Source organism: Nothobranchius furzeri, chromosome 10 (assembly GCF_043380555.1).
Source record: "Nothobranchius furzeri strain GRZ-AD chromosome 10, NfurGRZ-RIMD1, whole genome shotgun sequence".
Classification (NCBI taxonomy): Eukaryota; Metazoa; Chordata; class Actinopteri; order Cyprinodontiformes; family Nothobranchiidae; genus Nothobranchius; species Nothobranchius furzeri.
Genome location: NC_091750.1, coordinates 34,086,092 through 34,107,317, shown reverse-complemented (window position 1 = coordinate 34,107,317; position 21,226 = coordinate 34,086,092). Strand labels below are relative to the sequence as shown.

The window sequence follows — 21,226 nt, the reverse complement described above, 5'->3', positions numbered from 1 at the left end:
ACATTATGCTCAGGATGATTAATGTCTTCTTCTGGCTTTAGTAAAGTAGCTGTTCAGGAGTTATTTGTGCCTCTCCCACACTTCCTGGTGATTAATGAAGACGAGTCTGGCCGCTGACAGTTCACTGAAGACCGTCTCCTCCAGCATTAGGTTGATGGTTTCCTGTGGTCTGCCTCTAATGTTTATCCCTCATTGCTTATACGTGCGCCACCGCCGTGGAACGCCTCTAAACGGGCAAAACGAGCTGCAGACAAACAAGTCCACCGTGCCCATTTAGCCATTTAGCTCTGATTCCTTTGAAAAGTTTAGATTGTAGAAAATGAAATCTGTCCGAGTCCCAGGAGTAAATCTGATTATGGTAATGAAGACTTGGAAGGAGGCTGAGCCTGGATGGAGTCATGTCCTGGATGCTTTCAGCTGCACTAAAGCCACACGACAACAGATGGAGCTGGAGGTCCCCTGGGCTTTTACTGCTAATGAAACACACAATGCAGAAATCCTGCTCTTGTTGCTTTTCATCCAGCACAGAAAAAAAACATTAAAGCGCATCATAATTATGATTAAAGCAATCACATTATAATAACTCATTAGTCTAACCACAAAGTTTTGCAGAAATCTTTGTAGGAATTGTTTAAAAACAAACATCTGAACGTTTATTTGACTTTAAATACACACAGGAAACAGTTTGTGTTTGTCTGTCTGTTGCTACTGAATATGAGGTTAATTGTTATTTAGAGATTTTTATACAACTTCAGTGTATTTACATATTTATTTAGTAATATTCTTGTTTTTTAGCTTTTAAAATTTTTGCTGCATTTAGGAGCTCAGATGCTCTTTTTTATCCATGTGTTCTTACCCAAATGATGTTGTTTAGTCGTTACCGTCCTTTGGTAAAATGAAAGATTTTTCCGGATTCAGGAAAATGAAACATCTTCCATATTTAGTTACATTTCTGTTAGTTCTGACCAGAGCTCAACCGATATTGGTTTTTCTATTAACAAACACCAATGCCAATATGGTCAGCCGATGGCCGATGTGCACTGCCAATTTTCATGACCAAAGTCTCGACATTTTCTATCTCATTGTCAACATTTCTGAAGCTGAATGAGCTTTTGAACTGTGAATTTAACTAACTGTTAAATCTTAACTTTGACCACTGTTAAAGTCAGACACCTAAATAAAGTTAATTTAGAGTGTTTTTCATGCAGATGTTATTAGTAAAATACATTTAACTTAATTCCGCAACAGCACCGGACTACACGAGGATGTACCTGACCAACTTTCTACTCTCTCCACTGATTTCCCTCTTATCTATTTATTTTCTCTCTCCCTTTCCGTACATTCTTTTTTAATCGAAAATGTAATTTAATTTTCATTTTAAACATATTTGTAATCATTTTTTGAAATCTTTTTTATACTTCAAATTATTTTTCTTGTTTTTGCGAAGCACCTAGTGAGTTTTATCTTAAGAGGCACTTTGTAAAAGATTGTTTTCTTTCTTTCTTTCTTTCTTTCTTTTATTTTCTTTTGTTTTTCTTTTTATTTTCTTTCTTTTCTTTTTCTTTTCTTTTTCTTTTCTTTCTTTTTCTTTCTTTTCTTTTTCTATTTTTCTTTCTTTTCCTTTTTCTTTTCTTCTCTTCCTTTTTCTTTCTTTTCTTTTTTCTTTTCTTTTTTCCTTTTTTTCTTTTCTTTTTTCCATTTTTCTTTTCTTTTTTCCTTTTTCTTTCTTTTCTTTTCTTTTTATTTTCCTTTTTTCTTTCTTTCCTTTCTTTGTTTCTTTCTTTTTCTTTTTGCTTTCTTTCTTTCCTTCCTTTTTTTATTTTTCTTTCCTTTTTCATCTTTCTGTCTTTCTTTCTTATTTGTTTTCCTTTTTTAATTTTCTTTCTTTTTCTTATTTATTCTTTTTATTTTTCTTTTGTTATTTCTACCTTATTTCTTTTTCTTTTTATTTATTTTTATTTTTCTTTCTTTAATTTTTATTTATCTTACTTTATTTCTTTCTTTTTCTGTTTTATTTTTCTGTTTTAATTTTTTTAATTTTAAATTTTTAATTTTTCTGTCTTTCTTTTTTATTTCTTTTTTAAATTTCTTTCTTTTTATTTTTTATTATCATTTTCTTTTGTTATTTCTTCCTTTTTTCTTTTTCTTCTTTATTTATTTTTTATTTTTATTTCTTTGTTTTTATTTATCTTACTTTATTTCTTTCTTTTTTCTTTTTCTTTTTTCTTTTTAATTTACTTTTAAGTTTTTATTTTTCTGTTTTTTTATTGTTTTTTTGTATTTTTCTTTTTTCTTTGTTTCTTTTTAATTTTTCTTTTTTCTTTTTCTTTCTTTCTTTGTTTCTTTTTAATTTCTTTTTAATTTTATTTTAATTTCTCTTTTTAATTATTTCATTCTTTCTCTTTTATTTTTATTTTTTATTTATTTCTCTCTTTTTATTTTACTTTTTCTTTTTTTCTCTTTTTTATTTTTCTTTCTTTCTTTCTTTTTCTTTCTTTCTTTCTTTCTTTCTTTCTTTCTTTCTTTCTTTCTTTCTTTCTTTCTTTCTTTCTTTCTTTCTTTCTTTCTTTCTTTCTTTCTTTCTTTCTTTCTTTCTTTCTTTCTTTCTTTCTTTATTTATTTATTTATTTATTTATTTTGAGAAATATTAGCCAATGCCGATGTATAAAATTAAAGTAAATACTGGCCCGATAAAGTGGTCTGCCCTTAATTCTGACTGAATCATAGACTCACTTTGCATCATCTTATATTTTGTCTTGTAAAATAAAACATTGAGCTACATCTCATTAATCCTGGAATAAAAAGCATCTGTCTCTTGGCTGTTTAAGGTTTCTTCCTGTTGAAGGGGAGTTTTCCTCCGAACTGATGCATCTTTAGTGTTTTTGTTTTGTTTAGCACATAAAATATCTGCATTTCCTCAAGAGTTTTTCCTATTTTTTAAATTTCTGCCTTCTTTAGTTCATATGAAATCCAAAATTTTGTTGCTACTCTGTAAACATTGTGAAAATCAAATCTGACTCTTAAAGATAAATTCAAATCTACGTATTTTTTATTTTTAGGGTGAGAGTGTTTGACCTGCGAACCGGCACCTCTGTGGCGTCCCTGTACGCCCACCACCTGGGTGTCTCCTCCGTTCAGACGGACGACTGGAAGATCGTGAGCGGCGGAGAAGAAGGGCTGGTGTGTGTGTGGGAGATGAGGATGGGAGCCAAGCTCTGGGAGACGCACAACAGGTGGGACTTCCGGAGACGTTGGATGCTCTTAAGTTGGATCTATACGCTTTTTATTACCACATTAGTTTAAACCTTTAATAACACGGCGTCTGCTTTTGTGGAAGGCATCCCGTACGTCACGTACGCTTCAACACCAGCACGCTGGTCACAGCCAACATCCCTGATGACAAGTCGCCTCGGGGGGCGTGCATCACCGACGATGACCTTACAGCTCATCGCAGGTCACGACCTAATTTTTTTAATCTGAGTGTTTTTCCATGTCTGCCTCCCTCTGTTAACAAAAATAGAAGTTCTGAACATTAAATATCTTATTTTACGCGGTATCTTATTATTTTCTTATCTCAGCCATTCCTTCTGTGTTGCTGACATGACTATTTTTACCCGTCAGGCACCGGGGAGTCGTGTGCCTTTACGACTTCTCTGAGGATGCCCTGTCCCAGGATAACATCCTACCCATCTGTAGGTCCAACTACACCGAGTCGTACGGCTACAACTACAACATTAACCTGACGGTGCCCTACGACAGGCTGTCTGGCTCCCACCCGTCTCACTGACCTACAATAACATCCTTAATTATGGGACTGAATGGAGAAACATCATGTTGGAAAATCTTCAGCTGACTTTTTATTTTTATTTTAATCGTATTTCTTACAAACCTTCCATACTTATGAAACTTTGGTGAAATTTCTGCAACACAGCTGTAATAAAAAACTCATTTCTTTCTTGTTTCATATAAAAAATGATTTTTTTGTAGCTTTTCTGCTAAATCCAGACGTTCATTTACCACATTTATTATGTCCATGCATGCCGATTATCTATATTTCATCTTGATAGCAATCAGAACTGGTTGGTGTTACAAGAGCAGCAGCTGGATGTTGAGTCTCAGAGAAAAACACAGATGAGTTTTCTATTTTGGCGCTGCAGAGGAATGTCGTGTGCCTGCATGCTTCAGATGATCCGTGAGCCACGGGGCAGGACTTTGTCTAACGACAGAGCCTTTTGTAAATCCTTCAAGCTGTTTATAGCCGAAGAGTTCAAGCGTCTTCGATCAAGTGTTTGAAATATCATCAAGTATAATAAGACTCAGAAATATGCTAAATGCACGCCTCATGGTCACGAAACTCCATAACTTAAGCTGCAAACGGAGTTATTTAGGCACAGAGACACTCGGTTAAGTTTTAAATACTTCGTCAAACATGTACATTTAGGATCGTTGGTGTAAAAATAAACATTTTCCTCTGATTAAAACACGTTTTCAGCTTAATCCCTTCTAAGAACAGAAGCAGCTCTGCAACATAAAGAATAGCAAGTTCCTTCAGCTGGTGGCTTTCCCACAATGCATCGTTGTTGTGTCCACATCCAGAAAGCGAATGAACATCCTCGTCTCCATTTCAAGGTCCTTTAAGATCTGCAGGCAGAAAAATAATTAAATAAATAAACGGTGTCATCAAATCATGAAAAACAGGTTCAGGTGATTGAAACGATGTTGGAAGCTAAAGAAACCTGCTCAAAATGCTGAAAGGTGATTCCTTCGTAGTGATCTTCGGGGCTCTGCGGGGAGAAAAGAGACGTGACTTTGCTGCGACGGGGAGATTGGGTTTGAGCGGCTGGGTTTTGGTGAATTCTGTTACCATTTGGGGCACGTTTGTGCTCGCCACCTCCAACATGGCAGCATCTGCTATTTCGTGGGCAGCATCCTGATCCATGGCGCCGCTGTTAGACAGAAGTTCCTCGACCACCTCGGAGAGAGAAGACGTCACGTTTTCATTAGAAACGACAGAAACTAAGGAGGCTTTCTATGTTTACGACTTTCCCAGACTCTCCAAAAATCATCTGTTCTGAAAATAAAAGAACCTCAGCGTTCAGCAGAGTGCAAAAACAAAAGCATGCATCTCCCGTTAAAGTCGTTTAAACATGATTACAGCAGAGAACATACGTCATGAGTCAAACAAGAGCAATTTAATTTACTTAACCTAAAAGCTCCTGACTCAAGGCCGCCTTTTGTTTGGTAAAACTGTGTTTTTTCTAAAGGACAACAATTAATTTGGCCTTAATTAGATTTATTTGATTCAATTACAGCTTCTATTGTCCTCATGGATCTACATACCACAGGGCTTGTTTTAAATTCTCTATAAAGCGCTCCACATTGAATCCCTGGAGCCTAAATGTTTGTTTTACTGTCCAAATTAATACCGGAAGATAAATAACTGTCCTTTACTCACTATGCAGAATAATGCAATCACCAATACTTTATTTTAAAGAGATTTTTATGTTGCACAAAAAGCAAAATCAGCGTGTTTTTGTTTTATTTTGTTACAGTTTTACCTTCCTGTACTCCTGCAGAGTAATGATGCCGTCACCGTCTGTGTCGTGCATGTTGAACAAAACTGGAAAGACAAGAGGAAAACTGTTAAGTCGGTCAGAATTCTGTGGAAAATTCCTAACAAATCACAGCGTCAGACCAGAGGAAGCCGTGATTATAGCTGTGTTTATGATGATGAAGCGATAAAACGGGTTCTTCGGTGACGCAACACGACCAGAGAGATATCTCTTCCTTTTAGTGCTCCGATATTTGAACTTCGGCTACGACAAAATTGGTGACATTTTTATTCCCTGCAGACACGATGCCTTTGTGTTTTTATCTAAAGAGGTCAGATAAGGTCTGGAGTCAATTATTAAACTCATTTCTCCAGTTTGAGGAAACACGTTCTTTCATATAACGAGACATAGTGAGTCTCTGTTTCTCTGGCCAACGTAAACAGGAAAGAACAAAGATAATATTAGAAATGATCTACTTTTGGCTTGATGTGGGTTGCATCAGCTGCAGGTCATAGTTAATGTTTAAAAAGCTCATTTTATCCCTGACGAACTATTTCTGTTATGACGCAAATGCTCTTTTTTTTTGTCTTTTTCAAAATTTTTATTTGTATAAAATGACATAAACGTAGGAGAAAGTTATTCTTCCGTAAAGTCTGAAGCTCTGCAGGATGTTCAAGAGCACAAAATGTACAGAAAACGGAAAATTCTAAAGGTTTTACACGACTTTTCAGTTGCTTGCAACTATTAGTTATGAAATATTAGTGTCTATAGGGAAAATATGTAAAACTCAGAATTTTTATTTTGTAATTTTAAGGAAAATTGTTGCTCGGATCAGAAATTCTGACGTTATTTAATTCTCCTTAGCCAGCCATCTAGTAATGAAATCCCTGATAAAACACTGCGTGCAACACTTAAAAGGCAAGAATCTGAAGATATTTTGATGTTTTCTCTTTTAATAAAACCTTTTAAAAAGCCTCAACTGCAAAAAACAAGTTGGGAACATTTAGTTGAGGATTTTGCAACCAGTCAAATCCACATCTTTGTTCAGTAAATTGACTTTAGTCTGACCAAACAAAGATTTGCTCAAAGTCATTTCTGTGTAGAAACAGGAGCCTCAGGCTGAGGATTCAGGACTAAAACAGTCAGTCAGAAAACGGGAAAGTTCCAACATAGAATAAAAAAAACAAAACATTTTTTAATAGAAAGCGAAGCTCGTTGATTCATCAACAACCTGATTGTTGCTTTGCAGACTGAAGTTTGCAAAAGTTCTTTGTTGAAAGGCTGCAAATATTACAGTTAGAGGAGGAAATGCTTTAATTAGACCCATAAATATGTTTATAAACTGTAATAAAGAGATCATCAGCTGAGAGCACTTCCTAACACGTTGCTACTGAATTTAATCGCTGGGTTTGTCGTGTTCTGGCCGAGATCCCAGCCAAGTTTCCTTCATGTCAGAGCTGACATGCAGACAGGAATTCTGCTCACATTCGTGAGATTCTCACGACCTCCTGTCTGTCTGTCTGCCTTTGTCTGTCTGTGTCTGTCTGTCTGTGTCTGTCTGTCATTCTGTGTCTGTCTGCCTGTGTCTGTCTGTGTCTGTCTGTCTGCCTGTGTCTGTCTGTGTCTGTCTGTCTGTATGTGTCTGTCTGTCTGCCTGTGTCTGTCTGTCTGCCTGTCTGTCTGTGTCTGTCTGTCTGTCTGCGTCTGTCTGTCTGTCTGTATGTGTCTGTCTGTCTGTCTGTGTCTGTCTGTCTGTCTGTCTGTCTGTCTGTCTGTCTGTCTGCCTATCTGTCTGTGTCTGTCTGTCTGCCTATCTGTCTGTGTCTGTCTGTCTGCCTGTCTGTCTGTGTCTGTCTGTCTGTGTCTGTCTGTCTGCCTGTCTGTCTGTGTCTGTCTGCCTGTCTGCCTGTGTCTGTCTGTCTGTGTCTGTCTGTCTGCCTGTGTCTGTCTGTGTCTGTCTGTCTGTATGTGTCTGTCTGTCTGCCTGTGTCTGTCTGTCTGTCTGTGTCTGTCTGTGTCTGTCTGTCTGTATGTCTGTGTCTGTCTGTCTGTATGTGTCTGTCTGTCTGCCTGTCTGTCTGTCTGTATGTGTCTGTCTGTCTGCCTGTCTGTCCGTGTCTCTCTGTCTGTCTGTGTCTGTCTGTCTGTCTGCCTGTGCCTGTCTGTCTGTCTGTGTCTGCCTGTGTCTGTCTGTCTGCCTGTGTCTGTCTGTCTGTCCGTGTCTGTCTGCCTGTGTCTGTCTGTCTGCCTGTGTATGTCTGTCTGTCTGTCTGCCTGCCTGCCTGTCTGTCTGCCTGTGTCTGTCTGTCTGTATGTGTCTGTCTGCCTGCCTGTCTGTCCATGTCTGTCTGTCTGTCTGTCTGTGTCTGTCTTTGTCTGCCTGTGTCTGTCTGCCTGCCTGTCTGCCTGTGTCTGTCTGTCTGCCTGCCTGTCTGTCTGTGTCTGTCTGTCTGTATGTTTCTGTCTGTCTGCCTGTCTGTCCGTGTCTGTCTGTCTGCCTGCCTGTCTGCCTGTGTCTGTCTGTCTGTCTGCCTGTCTGTCTGTGTCTGTCTGTCTGTGTCTGTCTGTCTGCCTGCCTGCATGCCTGTCTGTCTGTCTGCCTGTGTCTGTCTGCCTGCCTGCCTGTCTGTCTGTCTGCCTGTGCCTGTCTGTCTGTCTGTGTCTGTCTGTGTCTGCCTGTGTCTGTCTGTCTGTCTGTCTGTCTGTGTCTGTCTGTCTGTCTGTCTGTCCATGTCTGTCTGCCTGTGTCTGCCTGTGTATGTCTGTCTGTCTGTCTGTCTGTGTCTGTCTGTCTGCCTGTGTCTGTCTGTCTGTATGTGTCTGTCTGTCTGTCTGTCTGTGTCTGTCTGTCTGTCTTTGTCTGCCTGTGTCTGTCTGTCTGCCTGCCTGTCTGCCTGTGTCTGTCTGTCTGCCTGTCTGTCTGTGTCTGTCTGTCTGTCTGTGTCTGTCTGCCTGTGTCTGTCTGTCTGCCTGTCTGCCTGTCTGCCTGCCTGCCTGCCTGTCTGTCTGTCTGCCTGTGTCTGTCTGCCTGCCTGTCTGTCTGTCTGTACGGTGGCTTTTACTATTTTCATTCAGACTCACAGCGGAGTTTCTCTTTCCTCATCTCCTGCTTTTCCTCCTTTGTTGTTTTCAAATTTGGAGGACGGAAGTGAGACATGACCATAACGAACTGCTCAAAACCAATTTCCTGGAAGGATCCCACTTCATTCCCATGCTGGTTCCTATAAAAGAAATCCACAAAGTACAGAACAACTTAAATGATGTGATTTAGTTCTGCAGCACTTTGCTAACCAGGTTAAAACCACAGAACCTGCTACGGCTGTGTTAGTTTACCCAGAATGGGTGTGAACACACAGACCCCCAGCCCGGGCATACCAAGGCTGGGGGTGACTTGTTCAGACCTGTGTTTGTTTCTTTTCTCACCAAGTTTTGACAGGAATTTGTTCACTAATGCAATGATTGTAGTCCATCAGGCTTTTAAAGACTGATTTTATTGTAGAAGGTTACCAGAAAGGCTTTATGTGCTTTAATCACCCAAAAAAGTCTGTTTTCTGATATATTTCTGCTGAATTCTATTTCATTTCCGACAGATACTTTTATTTTTAAGGCCTGCACCAGAAAAAGCCAAATCTGTTCTAAATTATACTGAATGTGCAGAAAAACATTATTTTTCCAATTACTTTAATCATGCTAAACTAAAACTGCAAAGAAAGCATTTTAAGCATTTTTCAGTGTGCGAAGGCGTGCATGTTACTGCTTGGCAGTTAATAACAGCTGATTGCAACAGGAGACCAAAAACAAGGGTTTAGTGTTAAGCTTCACTAATTATAGGGATCAAACAGAAACAGTTTGGATGCATAAACGTGTTTTTGTTGGTGAAAACCAGACAATAACATTTAACTGAGCCTTGTTGGGGTCCTTCTCATGGGAAGGTTACAACATTTTGTTTTTCTCACCTTTTATCAAAGAAAGCTTCGATGATTTGGTTTTTGATTGGGTTTTCTGCCAGAGCAGGTATGTTTTCCAGGTTTTCTTTCCTGCAGCGTAGAGGGAGAACGCAGGTCGGAGTGTGTTTGACTTGTTCAACAACAAGAAATAAAAAAAATACTGGAAAGGAACATTTTTCAGTCTGAGGCTGAATGTTTAGAGGAAGTAGAGACTTCTGTTCACAGACCGGTTTTACAGCATTTCTGTAGCATCGCTTATGTAAAAAGTACATAAATAAAAGGAATAGTAGATATGTACAAGGTGTATCCCTTCAGGTGCATTCGTTGTGTTGATCAGTTCAGACACAGGTTACTCCTGAACATGAGGTTTAACTTACAGGAAACAATAAAAACTTGTATTACCTGATCATCTCCTCGTTGTCGCTCAGCTGATTAAACCTTTGATGAAGGTTTTTAATCTGCTCTAATGAAACTGTGAACATAAAAAATAAACATTTTAAATGTGAAACACTATCAGTGCTCAGGTTTAGCTCTGTCGCCAGTCTTTACCAGCTGGTGTGGTGAGTCTTTATTTTATTTTATTGATTGATTGTTTCACTAAAGTTTCCCCTTCCTGCTCCCTCTCTCCTCTCAGAAGCATGGCTGAATGCGCGACCAGCGACCAGCAGACTGTGGGGTGAGCTGTGAGCTGAACGGGGCTTCTTGTGCAGGATGGGTGGAGGGTGGGTGGTGACAGCAGGAACAACACAATAAGCTCGTTTACATGAGCAAACTTGTGCAGCACAAAACAACAACGAGCCCAAGTTTGTCACGCTAATGTCAGCGCTGCTGCTGCTGAATAATAGTGATGATAATAAATCTACCTGAAGCTTCCAGAAGCACGGCGCGCGGTCGTGGAAATCTCCTGGTGCGCTCTGACGCATTCACCAATATGTCATAAAACTGGATCTACTACTTTTCTCTTGTTTACCTTTTTTCATTTCTTCATTTAAAGCCAACAAAGATCACATTTAAGGAGGGATTAAAGCAGAAATTTGAATAAAATCGTGCAGCTATAAACTTAAAATGCACGCAGGTGAGTTTATTTAAGACTTCTGTTTAAACGGGTGGCGTTTGGATTTCAGTTTATTATTTAGTGATGTTTTGACTTTTTCAAATGTTAATCTATTCCCCCAAATCAGTCATTAATATTAAAGAGGTGGGTGCGGACTCATTATCGACCCAAATGCTGCTCATAAAAAAGGAGCCAGTCGGCCTCAACAGGGAATTAAAGCTTAAACTCTAATAAAAACACATTTCCTCGTGCGTTCTTTCTTACTTACATCCGGTTTTTTCCATCAAATCGTGGTATTTGAGCTCGGTTCGAGTCTGAGAGGCTCCCATCTTGGAGTCAGTCCCACCGGTGCGTCAGGACGCACGATCTGGTTCGACTGGCTGAACTTTTCCGCGGTGTTAACAGCTTTACTCAGCAAGTCTGGGGACTGCTGGCTTCCTCCAGGTCCTAAAGTCATCCAAATTGCAATTCACGGCTCAAATGTTACTCCTACAGTAGGAGTCCCACTACTGTCTCGTATAATAAGTCATCATTATACTCTTTTATTTTATTTTTTGCAAAATGTATCAGACTTCAGAGCTATATCTGTATACTTAGCTATTTTATGGTATGTTTTTCTGTAAATATTTATTTTTATTTCGTCCTCATTTTTAATGTTCGACTATAAAAATAAATCAAATAATTATGAGATTCTATATCATAATAAAGAGACACTATAAGTCAAAATAATCAGTTCAGTTCAATTGAATTCAAAGATACTTTATTAATCCCAGAGGGAAATTAGAGTTTCAGTACACACAATTCAGAGATCAGACACACATACATAGGCATAGACACATGACAAGAACTGGTGACTGTGGTCATTCACAACCCGAGTCGCGCTACCTTATCAGAGGGTTACATGAGGATTGGGTCAGGTGGAGGGAAAAAAGGCACTTCAGAGTTACCCTCCACCAGGAGGGCAGCTTTGCTCTGCAAAAAAACACCTCAGACAGAAATGCAACAGACTTCAGACATTACACAACATAAGTGACCACTAGGTGGGGTGGTAGGGTTGGGGACTCTCCACACGTCAGTGCATGCAGCCACGATAAGCAGCGCTTGTCACCTCCGTTTGGACGGGGGGGGGGGGGGGGGTTGGATTTAGACGGCACACCTGGAACGATTCAGCGGCCTTCACAGCTCGCAGTCCCGCCCGGGCTGGGATAGGGAGACAGAGTTGGACTGTAAGAATTTTGCCCTGGAGGGCTTAGGCCAACCAGCCATTCCTCCCCATCCCCACATATTTTCGTCCTCCTGCTCCCTCACATCATCACACAATAATGCACATAGGACCTTGGGGGGTGGACAAGTCAGGGAGTGGGTATGGACCCCATTTCCGCATTCCTGTGGCAACCTGCCGCCCAATTTTATTTGCACCTTAAACACTTCCACCAGTTGATAAAAAAATCTATCAGTATCACTGAGCATTTAAAAACATACATGTTTGATAATTAAACACATGTTTGATAATAAACATACATGTTTGATAATTAAACACATGTTTGATAATAAAACAAATGTTTGATGATAAAACATATATGTTTGATAATAAAACATATATGTTTGATGGTAAAACATATATGTTTGATGATAAAACATATATGACATGATAAAAACATCATACATTAGTTTGTGTCATGAAAACTTGATAAAAACATCATACATTAGAATGTGTCATGAAAACATGATAAAAACATCATACATTAGAATGTGTCATGAAAACATGATAAAAACATCATACATTAGAATGTGTCATGAAAACATTAAAAAATCATACGTTAGTATGTGTCATGAAAACATTAAAAAATCATACGTTAGTATGTGTCATGAAAACAAGATAAAAACATCATACATAAGTGTGTGCATTAAGACAAGAAAAAACATCATACATTAATATAAGTCATGAAAACATGAAAAATCATCATTAGCATGTGTCATTAAAACATAAAAAACTAATACATTAGAATGTATCATGAAAACATGATAAAAACATGATAAATATGGAATACATTAGTATGTTTCATGAAAACATGATAAAACATAATACATTAGTATGTGTCATGAAAACATGATAAAAACATCATACATTAGACTGTGTCATGAAACCATGATAAAAACATCATACATTAGAATGTGTCATGAAAGCATGATAAAAACATCATACATTAGTATGTGTCATGAAACCATGATAAAAACATCATACATTAGAATGTGTCTTGAAAACATGATAAAAACATCATACATTTGTATGTGTCATGAAACCATGATAAAAAACATCATACATTAGAATGTGTCATGAAAACATGATAAAAACATCATACTTTAGAATGTGTCATGAAAACATGATAAAAACATCATACATTAGTATGTGTCATGAAACCATGATAAAAACATCATACATTAGACTGTCATGAAAACATGATAAAAACATCATACATTAGACTGTGTCATGAAAACATGATAAAAACATCATACATTAGTATGTGTCATGAAACCATGATAAAAACATCATACATTAGTATGTGTCATGAAAACATGATAAAAACATCAAACATTAGTATGTGTCATGAAAACATGATAAAAACATCATACATTAGTATGTGTCATGAAACCATGATAAAAACATCATGCATTAGAATGTGTCTTGAAAACATGATAAAAACATCATACATTCGTATGTGTCATGAAAACATGATAAAAATATCATACATGAAAAAACATCATACATTAGAATGTGTAATGAAAGCATGATGAAAACATCATACATTAGTATGTGTCATGAAAACATGATAAAAACATCATACATTAGTATGTGTCATGAAACCATGACAAAAACATCATACATTAGTATGTGTCATGAAAACATGATAAAAACATCATACATTAGTATGTGTCATGAAAACATGATAAAAACATCATACATTAGTATGTGTCATGAAACCATGATAAAAACATCATACGTTAGACTGTCATGAAAACATGATAAAAACATCATACATTAGACTGTGTCATGAAACCATGATAAAAACATCATACATTAGTATGTGTCATGAAACCATGATAAAAACATCATACATTAGACTGTCATGAAAACATGATAAAAACATTATACATTAGACTGTGTCATGAAAACATGATAAAAACATCATACATTAGTATGTGTCATGAAACCATGATAAAAACATCATACATTAGACTGTCATGAAAACATGATAAAAACATCATACATTAGACTGTGTCATGAAAAAATGATAAAAACATCATACATTCGTATGTGTCATGAAACCATGATAAAAACATCATACATTAGACTGTGTCATGAAAACATGATAAAAACATCATACATTAGTATGTGTCATGAAACCATGATAAAAACATCATACATTAGAATGTGTCATGAAAACATGATAAAAACATCATACTTTAGAATGTGTCATGAAAACATGATAAAAACATCATACATTAGTATGTGTCATGAAACCATGATAAAAACATCATACATTAGACTGTCATGAAAACATGATAAAAACATCATACATTAGACTGTGTCATGAAAACATGATAAAAACATCATACATTAGTATGTGTCATGAAACCATGATAAAAACATCATACATTAGTATGTGTCATGAAAACATGATAAAAACATCAAACATTAGTATGTGTCATGAAAACATGATAAAAACATCATACATTAGTATGTGTCATGAAACCATGATAAAAACATCATGCATTAGAATGTGTCTTGAAAACATGATAAAAACATCATACATTCGTATGTGTCATGAAAACATGATAAAAATATCATACATGAAAAAACATCATACATTAGAATGTGTAATGAAAGCATGATGAAAACATCATACATTAGTATGTGTCATGAAAACATGATAAAAACATCATACATTAGTATGTGTCATGAAACCATGACAAAAACATCATACATTAGTATGTGTCATGAAAACATGATAAAAACATCATACATTAGTATGTGTCATGAAAACATGATAAAAACATCATACATTAGTATGTGTCATGAAACCATGATAAAAACATCATACGTTAGACTGTCATGAAAACATGATAAAAATATCATACATTAGACTGTGTCATGAAACCATGATAAAAACATCATACATTAGTATGTGTCATGAAACCATGATAAAAACATCATACATTAGACTGTCATGAAAACATGATAAAAACATTATACATTAGACTGTGTCATGAAAACATGATAAAAACATCATACATTAGTATGTGTCATGAAACCATGATAAAAACATCATACATTAGTATGTGTCATGAAAACATGAGAAAAACATCATACATTAGTATGTGTCATGAAACCATGATAAAAACATCATATTTTAGAATGTGTCTTGAAAACATGATAAAAACATCAGACATTCGTATGTGTCATGAAAACATGATAAAAACATCATACATGAAAAAACATCATACATTAGAATGTGTCATGAAATCAAGACAAAAACATCATACATTAGTATGTGTCATGAAAACATGATAAAAACATCATACATTAGTATGTGTCATGAAAACATGATAAAAACATCATACATTAGTATGTGTCATGAAACCATGATAAAAGCATCATACATTAGAATGTGTCATGAAAACATGATAAAAACATCATACATTAGACTGTGTCATGAAAACATGATAAAAACATCATACATTAGTATGTGTCATGAAAACATGATAAAAACATCATACATTAGTATGTGTCATGAAACCATGATAAAAACATCATACATTAGAATGTGTCTTGAAAACATGATAAAAACATCATACATTCGTATGTGTCATGAAAACATGATAAAAACATCATACATGAAAAAACATCATACATTAGAATGTGTCATGAAAACATGATAAAAACATCATACATTAGTATGTGTCATGAAACCATGATAAAAACATCATACATTAGAATGTGTCTTGAAAACATGATAAAAACATCATACATTAGAATGTCATGAAAACATGATAAAAACATCATACATTAGTATGTGTCATGAAACCATGACAAAAACATACATTAGTATGTGTCATGAAAACATGATAAAAACATCATACATTAGTATGTGTCATGAAAACATGATAAAAACATCATACACTAGTATGTGTCATGAAACCATGATAAAAACATCATACATTAGTATGTGTCATGAAAACATGATAAAACATCATACATTAGACTGTGTCATGAAACCATGATAAAAACATCATACATTAGTATGTGTCATGAAACCATGATAAAAACATCATACATTAGACTGTCATGTAAACATGATAAAAACATCATACATTAGACTGTGTCATGAAAACATGATAAAAACATCATACATTAGTATGTGTCATGAAACCATGATAAAAACATCATACATTAGTATGTGTCATGAAAACATGATAAAAACATCATACATTAGTATGTGTCATGAAAACATGATAAAAACATCATACATTAGTATGTGTCATGAAAACATGATAAAAACATCATACATTAGTATGTGTCATGAAACCATGATAAAAACATCATACATTAGTATGTGTCATGAAAACATGATAAAAACATCATACATTAGTATGTGTCATGAAAACATGATAAAAACATCATACATTAGTATGTGTCATGAAACCATGATAAAAACATCATACATTAGAATGTGTCTTGAAAACATGATAAAAACATCATACATTTGTATGTGTCATGAAAACATGATAAAAACATCATACAAGAAAAAACATCATCGAGTAGAATGTGTCATGAAAACATGATAAAAACATCATACATTAGTATGTGTCATGAAACCATGACAAAAACATCATACATTATTATGTGTCATGAAAACATGATAAAAACATCATACATTAGACTGTGTCATGAAAACATGATAAAAACATCATACATTAGTATGTGTCATGAAACCATGATAAAAACATCATACATTAGTATGTGTCATGAAAACATGATAAAAACATCATACATTAGTATGTGTCATGAAAACATGATAAAAACATCATACATTAGTATGTGTCATGAAACCATGATAAAAACATCATACATTAGAATGTGTCTTGAAAACATGATAAAAACATCATACATTCGTATGTGTCATGAACACATGATAAAAACATCATACATTAGACTGTGTCATGAAAACATGATAAAAACATCATGCATTAGAATGTGTGATTAAACCATGATAAAAACATCATACATTAGAATGTCATGAAAACATGATAAAAACATCATACATTAGTATGTGTCATGAAACCATGACAAAAACATCATACATTAGTATGTGTCATGAAAACATGATAAAAACATCATACATTAGTATGTGTCATGAAAACATGATAAAAACATCATACATTAGACTGTGTCATGAAAACATGATAAAAACATCATACATTCGTATGTGTCATGAAAACATGATAAAAACATCATACATTAGACTGTGTCATGAAAACATGATAAAAACATCATACATTAGAATGTGTCTTGAAAACATGATAAAAACATCATACATTAGAATGTCATGAAAACATGATAAAAACATCATACGTTAGTATGTGTCATGAAACCATGACAAAAACATCATACATTAGTATGTGTCATGAAAACATGATAAAAACATCATACATTAGTATGTGTCATGAAAACATGATAAAAACATCATACATTAGTATGTGTCATGAAACCATGATAAAAACATCATACATTAGACTGTCATGAAAACATGATAAAAACATCATACATTAGTATGTGTCATGAAACCATGATAAAAACATCATACATTAGACTGTCATGTAAACATGATAAAAACATCATACAATAGACTGTGTCATGAAAACATGATAAAAACATCATACATTAGTATGTGTCATGAAACCATGATAAAAACATCATACATTAGTATGTGTCATGAAAACATGATAAAAACATCATACATTAGTATGTGTCATGAAACCATGATAAAAACATCATACATTAGTATGTGTCATGAAAAGATGATAAAAACATCATACATTAGTATGTGTCATGAAAACATGATAAAAACATCATACATTAGTATGTGTCATGAAACCATGATAAAAACATCATACATTAGAATGTGTCTTGAAAACATGATAAAAACATCATACATTTGTATGTGTCATGAAAACATGATAAAAACATCATACAAGAAAAAACATCATCGAGTAGAATGTGTCATGAAAACATGATAAAAACATCATACATTAGTATGTGTCATGAAAACATGATAAAAACATCATACATTAGACTGTGTCATGAAAACATGATAAAAACATCATACATTAGTATGTGTCATGAAACCATGATAAAAATATCATACATTAGTATGTGTCATGAAAACATGATAAAAACATCATACATTAGTATGTGTCATGAAAACATGATAAAAACATCATACATTAGTATGTGTCATGAAACCATGATAAAAACATCATACATTAGAATGTGTCTTGAAAACATGATAAAAACATCATACATTCGTATGTGTCATGAAAACATGATAAAAACATCATACATGAAAAAACATCATACATTAGAATGTGTCATGAAAGCATGATAAAAACATCATACATTAGTATGTGTCATGAAACCATGATAAAAACATCATACATTAGAATGTGTCTTGAAAACATGATAAAAACATCATACATTTGTATGTGTCATGAAAACATGATAAAAACATCATACAAGAAAAAACATCATACATTAGAATGTGTCATGAAAACATGATAAAAACATCATACATTAGTAAGTGTCATGAAACCATGACAAAAACATAATACATTAGTATGTGTCATGAAAACATGATAAAAACATCATACATTAGTATGTGTCATGAAAACATGATAAAAACATCATACATTAGTATGTGTCATGAAACCATGATAAAAACATCATACATTAGACTGTCATGAAAACAAGATAAAAACATCATACATTAGACTGTGTCATGAAACCATGATAAAAAAATCATACATTAGTATGTGTCATGAAAACATGATAAAAACATCATACATTAGTATGTGTCATGAAAACATGATAAAAACATCATACATTAGTATGTGTCATGAAACCATGATAAAAACATCATACATTAGACTGTCATGAAAACAAGATAAAAACATCATACATTAGACTGTGTCATGAAACCATGATAAAAAAATCATACATTAGTATGTGTCATGAAACCATGATAAAAACATCATACATTAGACTGTCATGAAAACATGATAAAAACATCATACATTAGACTGTGTCATGAAAACATGATAAAAACATCATACATTAGTATGTGTCATGAAACCATGATAAAAACATCATACATTAGTATGTGTCATGAAAACATGAGAAAAACATCATACATTAGTATGTGTCATGAAACCATGATAAAAACATCATATATTAGAATGTGTCTTGAAAACATGATAAAAACATCAGACATCGTATGTGTCATGAAAACATGATAAAAACATCATACATGAAAAACATCATACATAAGAATGTGTCATGAAAACATGATAAAAACATCATACATTAGTATGTGTCATGAAACCAAGACAAAAACATCATACATTAGTATGTGTCATGAAAACATGATAAAAACATCATACATTAGTATGTGTCATGAAAACATGATAAAAACATAATACATTAGTATGTGTCATGAAACCATGATAAAAACATCATACATTAGAATGTGTCATGAAAACATGATAAAAACATCATACATTAGAATGTGTCATGAAAACATGATAAAAACATCATACATTAGTATGTGTCATGAAACCATGATAAAAACATCATACATTGGTATTTGTCATGAAACCATGATAAAAACATCATACATTAGACTGTCATGAAAACATGATAAAAACATCATACATTAGACTGTGTCATGAAAACATGATAAAAACATCATATATTAGACTGTGTCATGAAAACATGATAAAAACATCATACATTAGACTGTGTCATGAAAACATGATAAAAACATCATACATTAGACTGTGTCATGAAAACATGATAAAAACATCATACATTAGTATGTGTCATGAAACCATGATAAAAACATCATACATTAGACTGTCATGAAAACATGATAAAAACATCATACATTAGACTGTGTCATGAAAACATGATAAAAACATCATACATTAGTATGTGTCATGAAACCATGATAAAAACATCATACATTAGTATGTGTCATGAAAACATGATAAAAACATCATACATTAGTATGTGTCATGAAAACATGATAAAAACATCATACATTAGTATGTGTCATGAAACCATGATAAAAACATCATACATTAGAATGTGTCTTGAAAACATGATAAAAACATCATACATTCGTATGTGTCATGAAAACATGATAAGAACATCATACATGAAAAAACATCATACATTAGAATGTGTCATGAAAGCATGATAAAAACATCATACATTAGTATGTGTCATGAAACCATGATAAAAACATCATACATTTGTATGTGTCATGAAAACATGATAAAAACATCATACAAGAAAAAACATCATACATTAGAATGTGTCATGAAAACATGATAAAAACATCATACATTAGTATGTCATGAAACCATGACAAAAACATCATACATTAGTATGTGTCATGAAAACATGATAAAAACATCATACATTAGTATGTGTCATGAAAACATGATAAAAACATCATACATTAGTAGGTGTCATGAAACCATGATAAAAACATCATACATTAGACTGTCATGAAAACATGATAAAAACATCATACATTAGACTGTGTCATGAAACCATGATAAAAACATCATACATTAGTATGTGTCATGAAACCATGATAAAAACATCATACATTAGACTGTCATGAAAACATGATAAAAACATCATACATTAGACTGTGTCATGAAAACATGATAAAAACATCATACATTAGTATGTGTCATGAAACCATGATAAAAAATCATACATTAGTATGTGTCATGAAAACATGAGAAAAACATCATACATTAGTATGTGTCATGAAACCATGATAAAAACATCATACATTAGACTGTGTCATGAAACCATGATAAAAACATCATACATTAGTATGTTTCATGAAACCATGATAAAAACATCATATATTAGAATGTGTCTTGAAAACATGATAAAAACATCAGACATTCGTATGTGTCATGAAAACATGATAAAAACATCATAAATGAAAAAACATCATACATTAGAATGTGTCATGAAAACATGATAAAAACATCATACATTAGAATGTGTCACGAAAACATGATAAAAACATCATACATTAGAATGTGTCATGAAAACATGATAAAACATCATACATTAGTATGTGTCATGAAACCATGATAAAAACATCATACATTAGTATTTGTCATGAAACCATGATAAAAACATCATACATTAGACTGTCATGAAAACATGATAAAAACATCATACATTAGACTGTGTCATGAAAACATGAAAAAACATCATACATTAGTATGTGTCATGAAAACATGATAAAAACATCATACATTAGACTGTGTCATGAAAACATGATAAAAACATCATACATTAGACT

The 21,226-nt window shown here is 34.0% G+C and overlaps 2 protein-coding genes across 3 annotated transcripts in view; one reads left to right on the top strand and one right to left on the bottom strand.

Moving 5' to 3' along the window:
- The window catches only part of fbxw8 (F-box and WD repeat domain containing 8), a 41,439-nt gene extending 37,485 nt beyond the window's left edge, over positions 1 to 3,954 (top strand). The window contains exons 9-11 of the mRNA XM_054730257.2: positions 3,060 to 3,233; positions 3,338 to 3,454; positions 3,622 to 3,954. Of these exons, the coding sequence (XP_054586232.2) occupies positions 3,060 to 3,233; positions 3,338 to 3,454; positions 3,622 to 3,787 (457 nt within the window). The 3' untranslated portion in view covers positions 3,788 to 3,954. The remainder of the gene's footprint in view (positions 1 to 3,059; positions 3,234 to 3,337; positions 3,455 to 3,621) is intronic.
- tesca (tescalcin a) lies at positions 3,835 to 10,956 on the bottom strand. Of its 2 annotated transcripts, none has more exons than XM_015941226.3 (8): positions 10,822 to 10,956; positions 9,902 to 9,971; positions 9,509 to 9,589; positions 8,634 to 8,773; positions 5,559 to 5,620; positions 4,865 to 4,972; positions 4,737 to 4,784; positions 3,835 to 4,641 (listed from the first exon to the last, which is right to left on the bottom strand). In XM_015941226.3, exons 1-8 carry the CDS (start codon positions 10,880 to 10,882, stop codon positions 4,549 to 4,551), a joined length of 663 nt encoding a protein of 220 aa, XP_015796712.3. In that variant the 5' UTR covers positions 10,883 to 10,956; the 3' UTR covers positions 3,835 to 4,548. The 2 variants fall into 2 exon arrangements, with proteins under 2 accessions (XP_015796712.3, XP_070411652.1); XM_070555551.1 differs by lacking the exon at positions 10,822 to 10,956 and adding an exon at positions 10,049 to 10,177.
- Between the last annotated feature and the right edge of the window lie 10,270 nt (positions 10,957 to 21,226).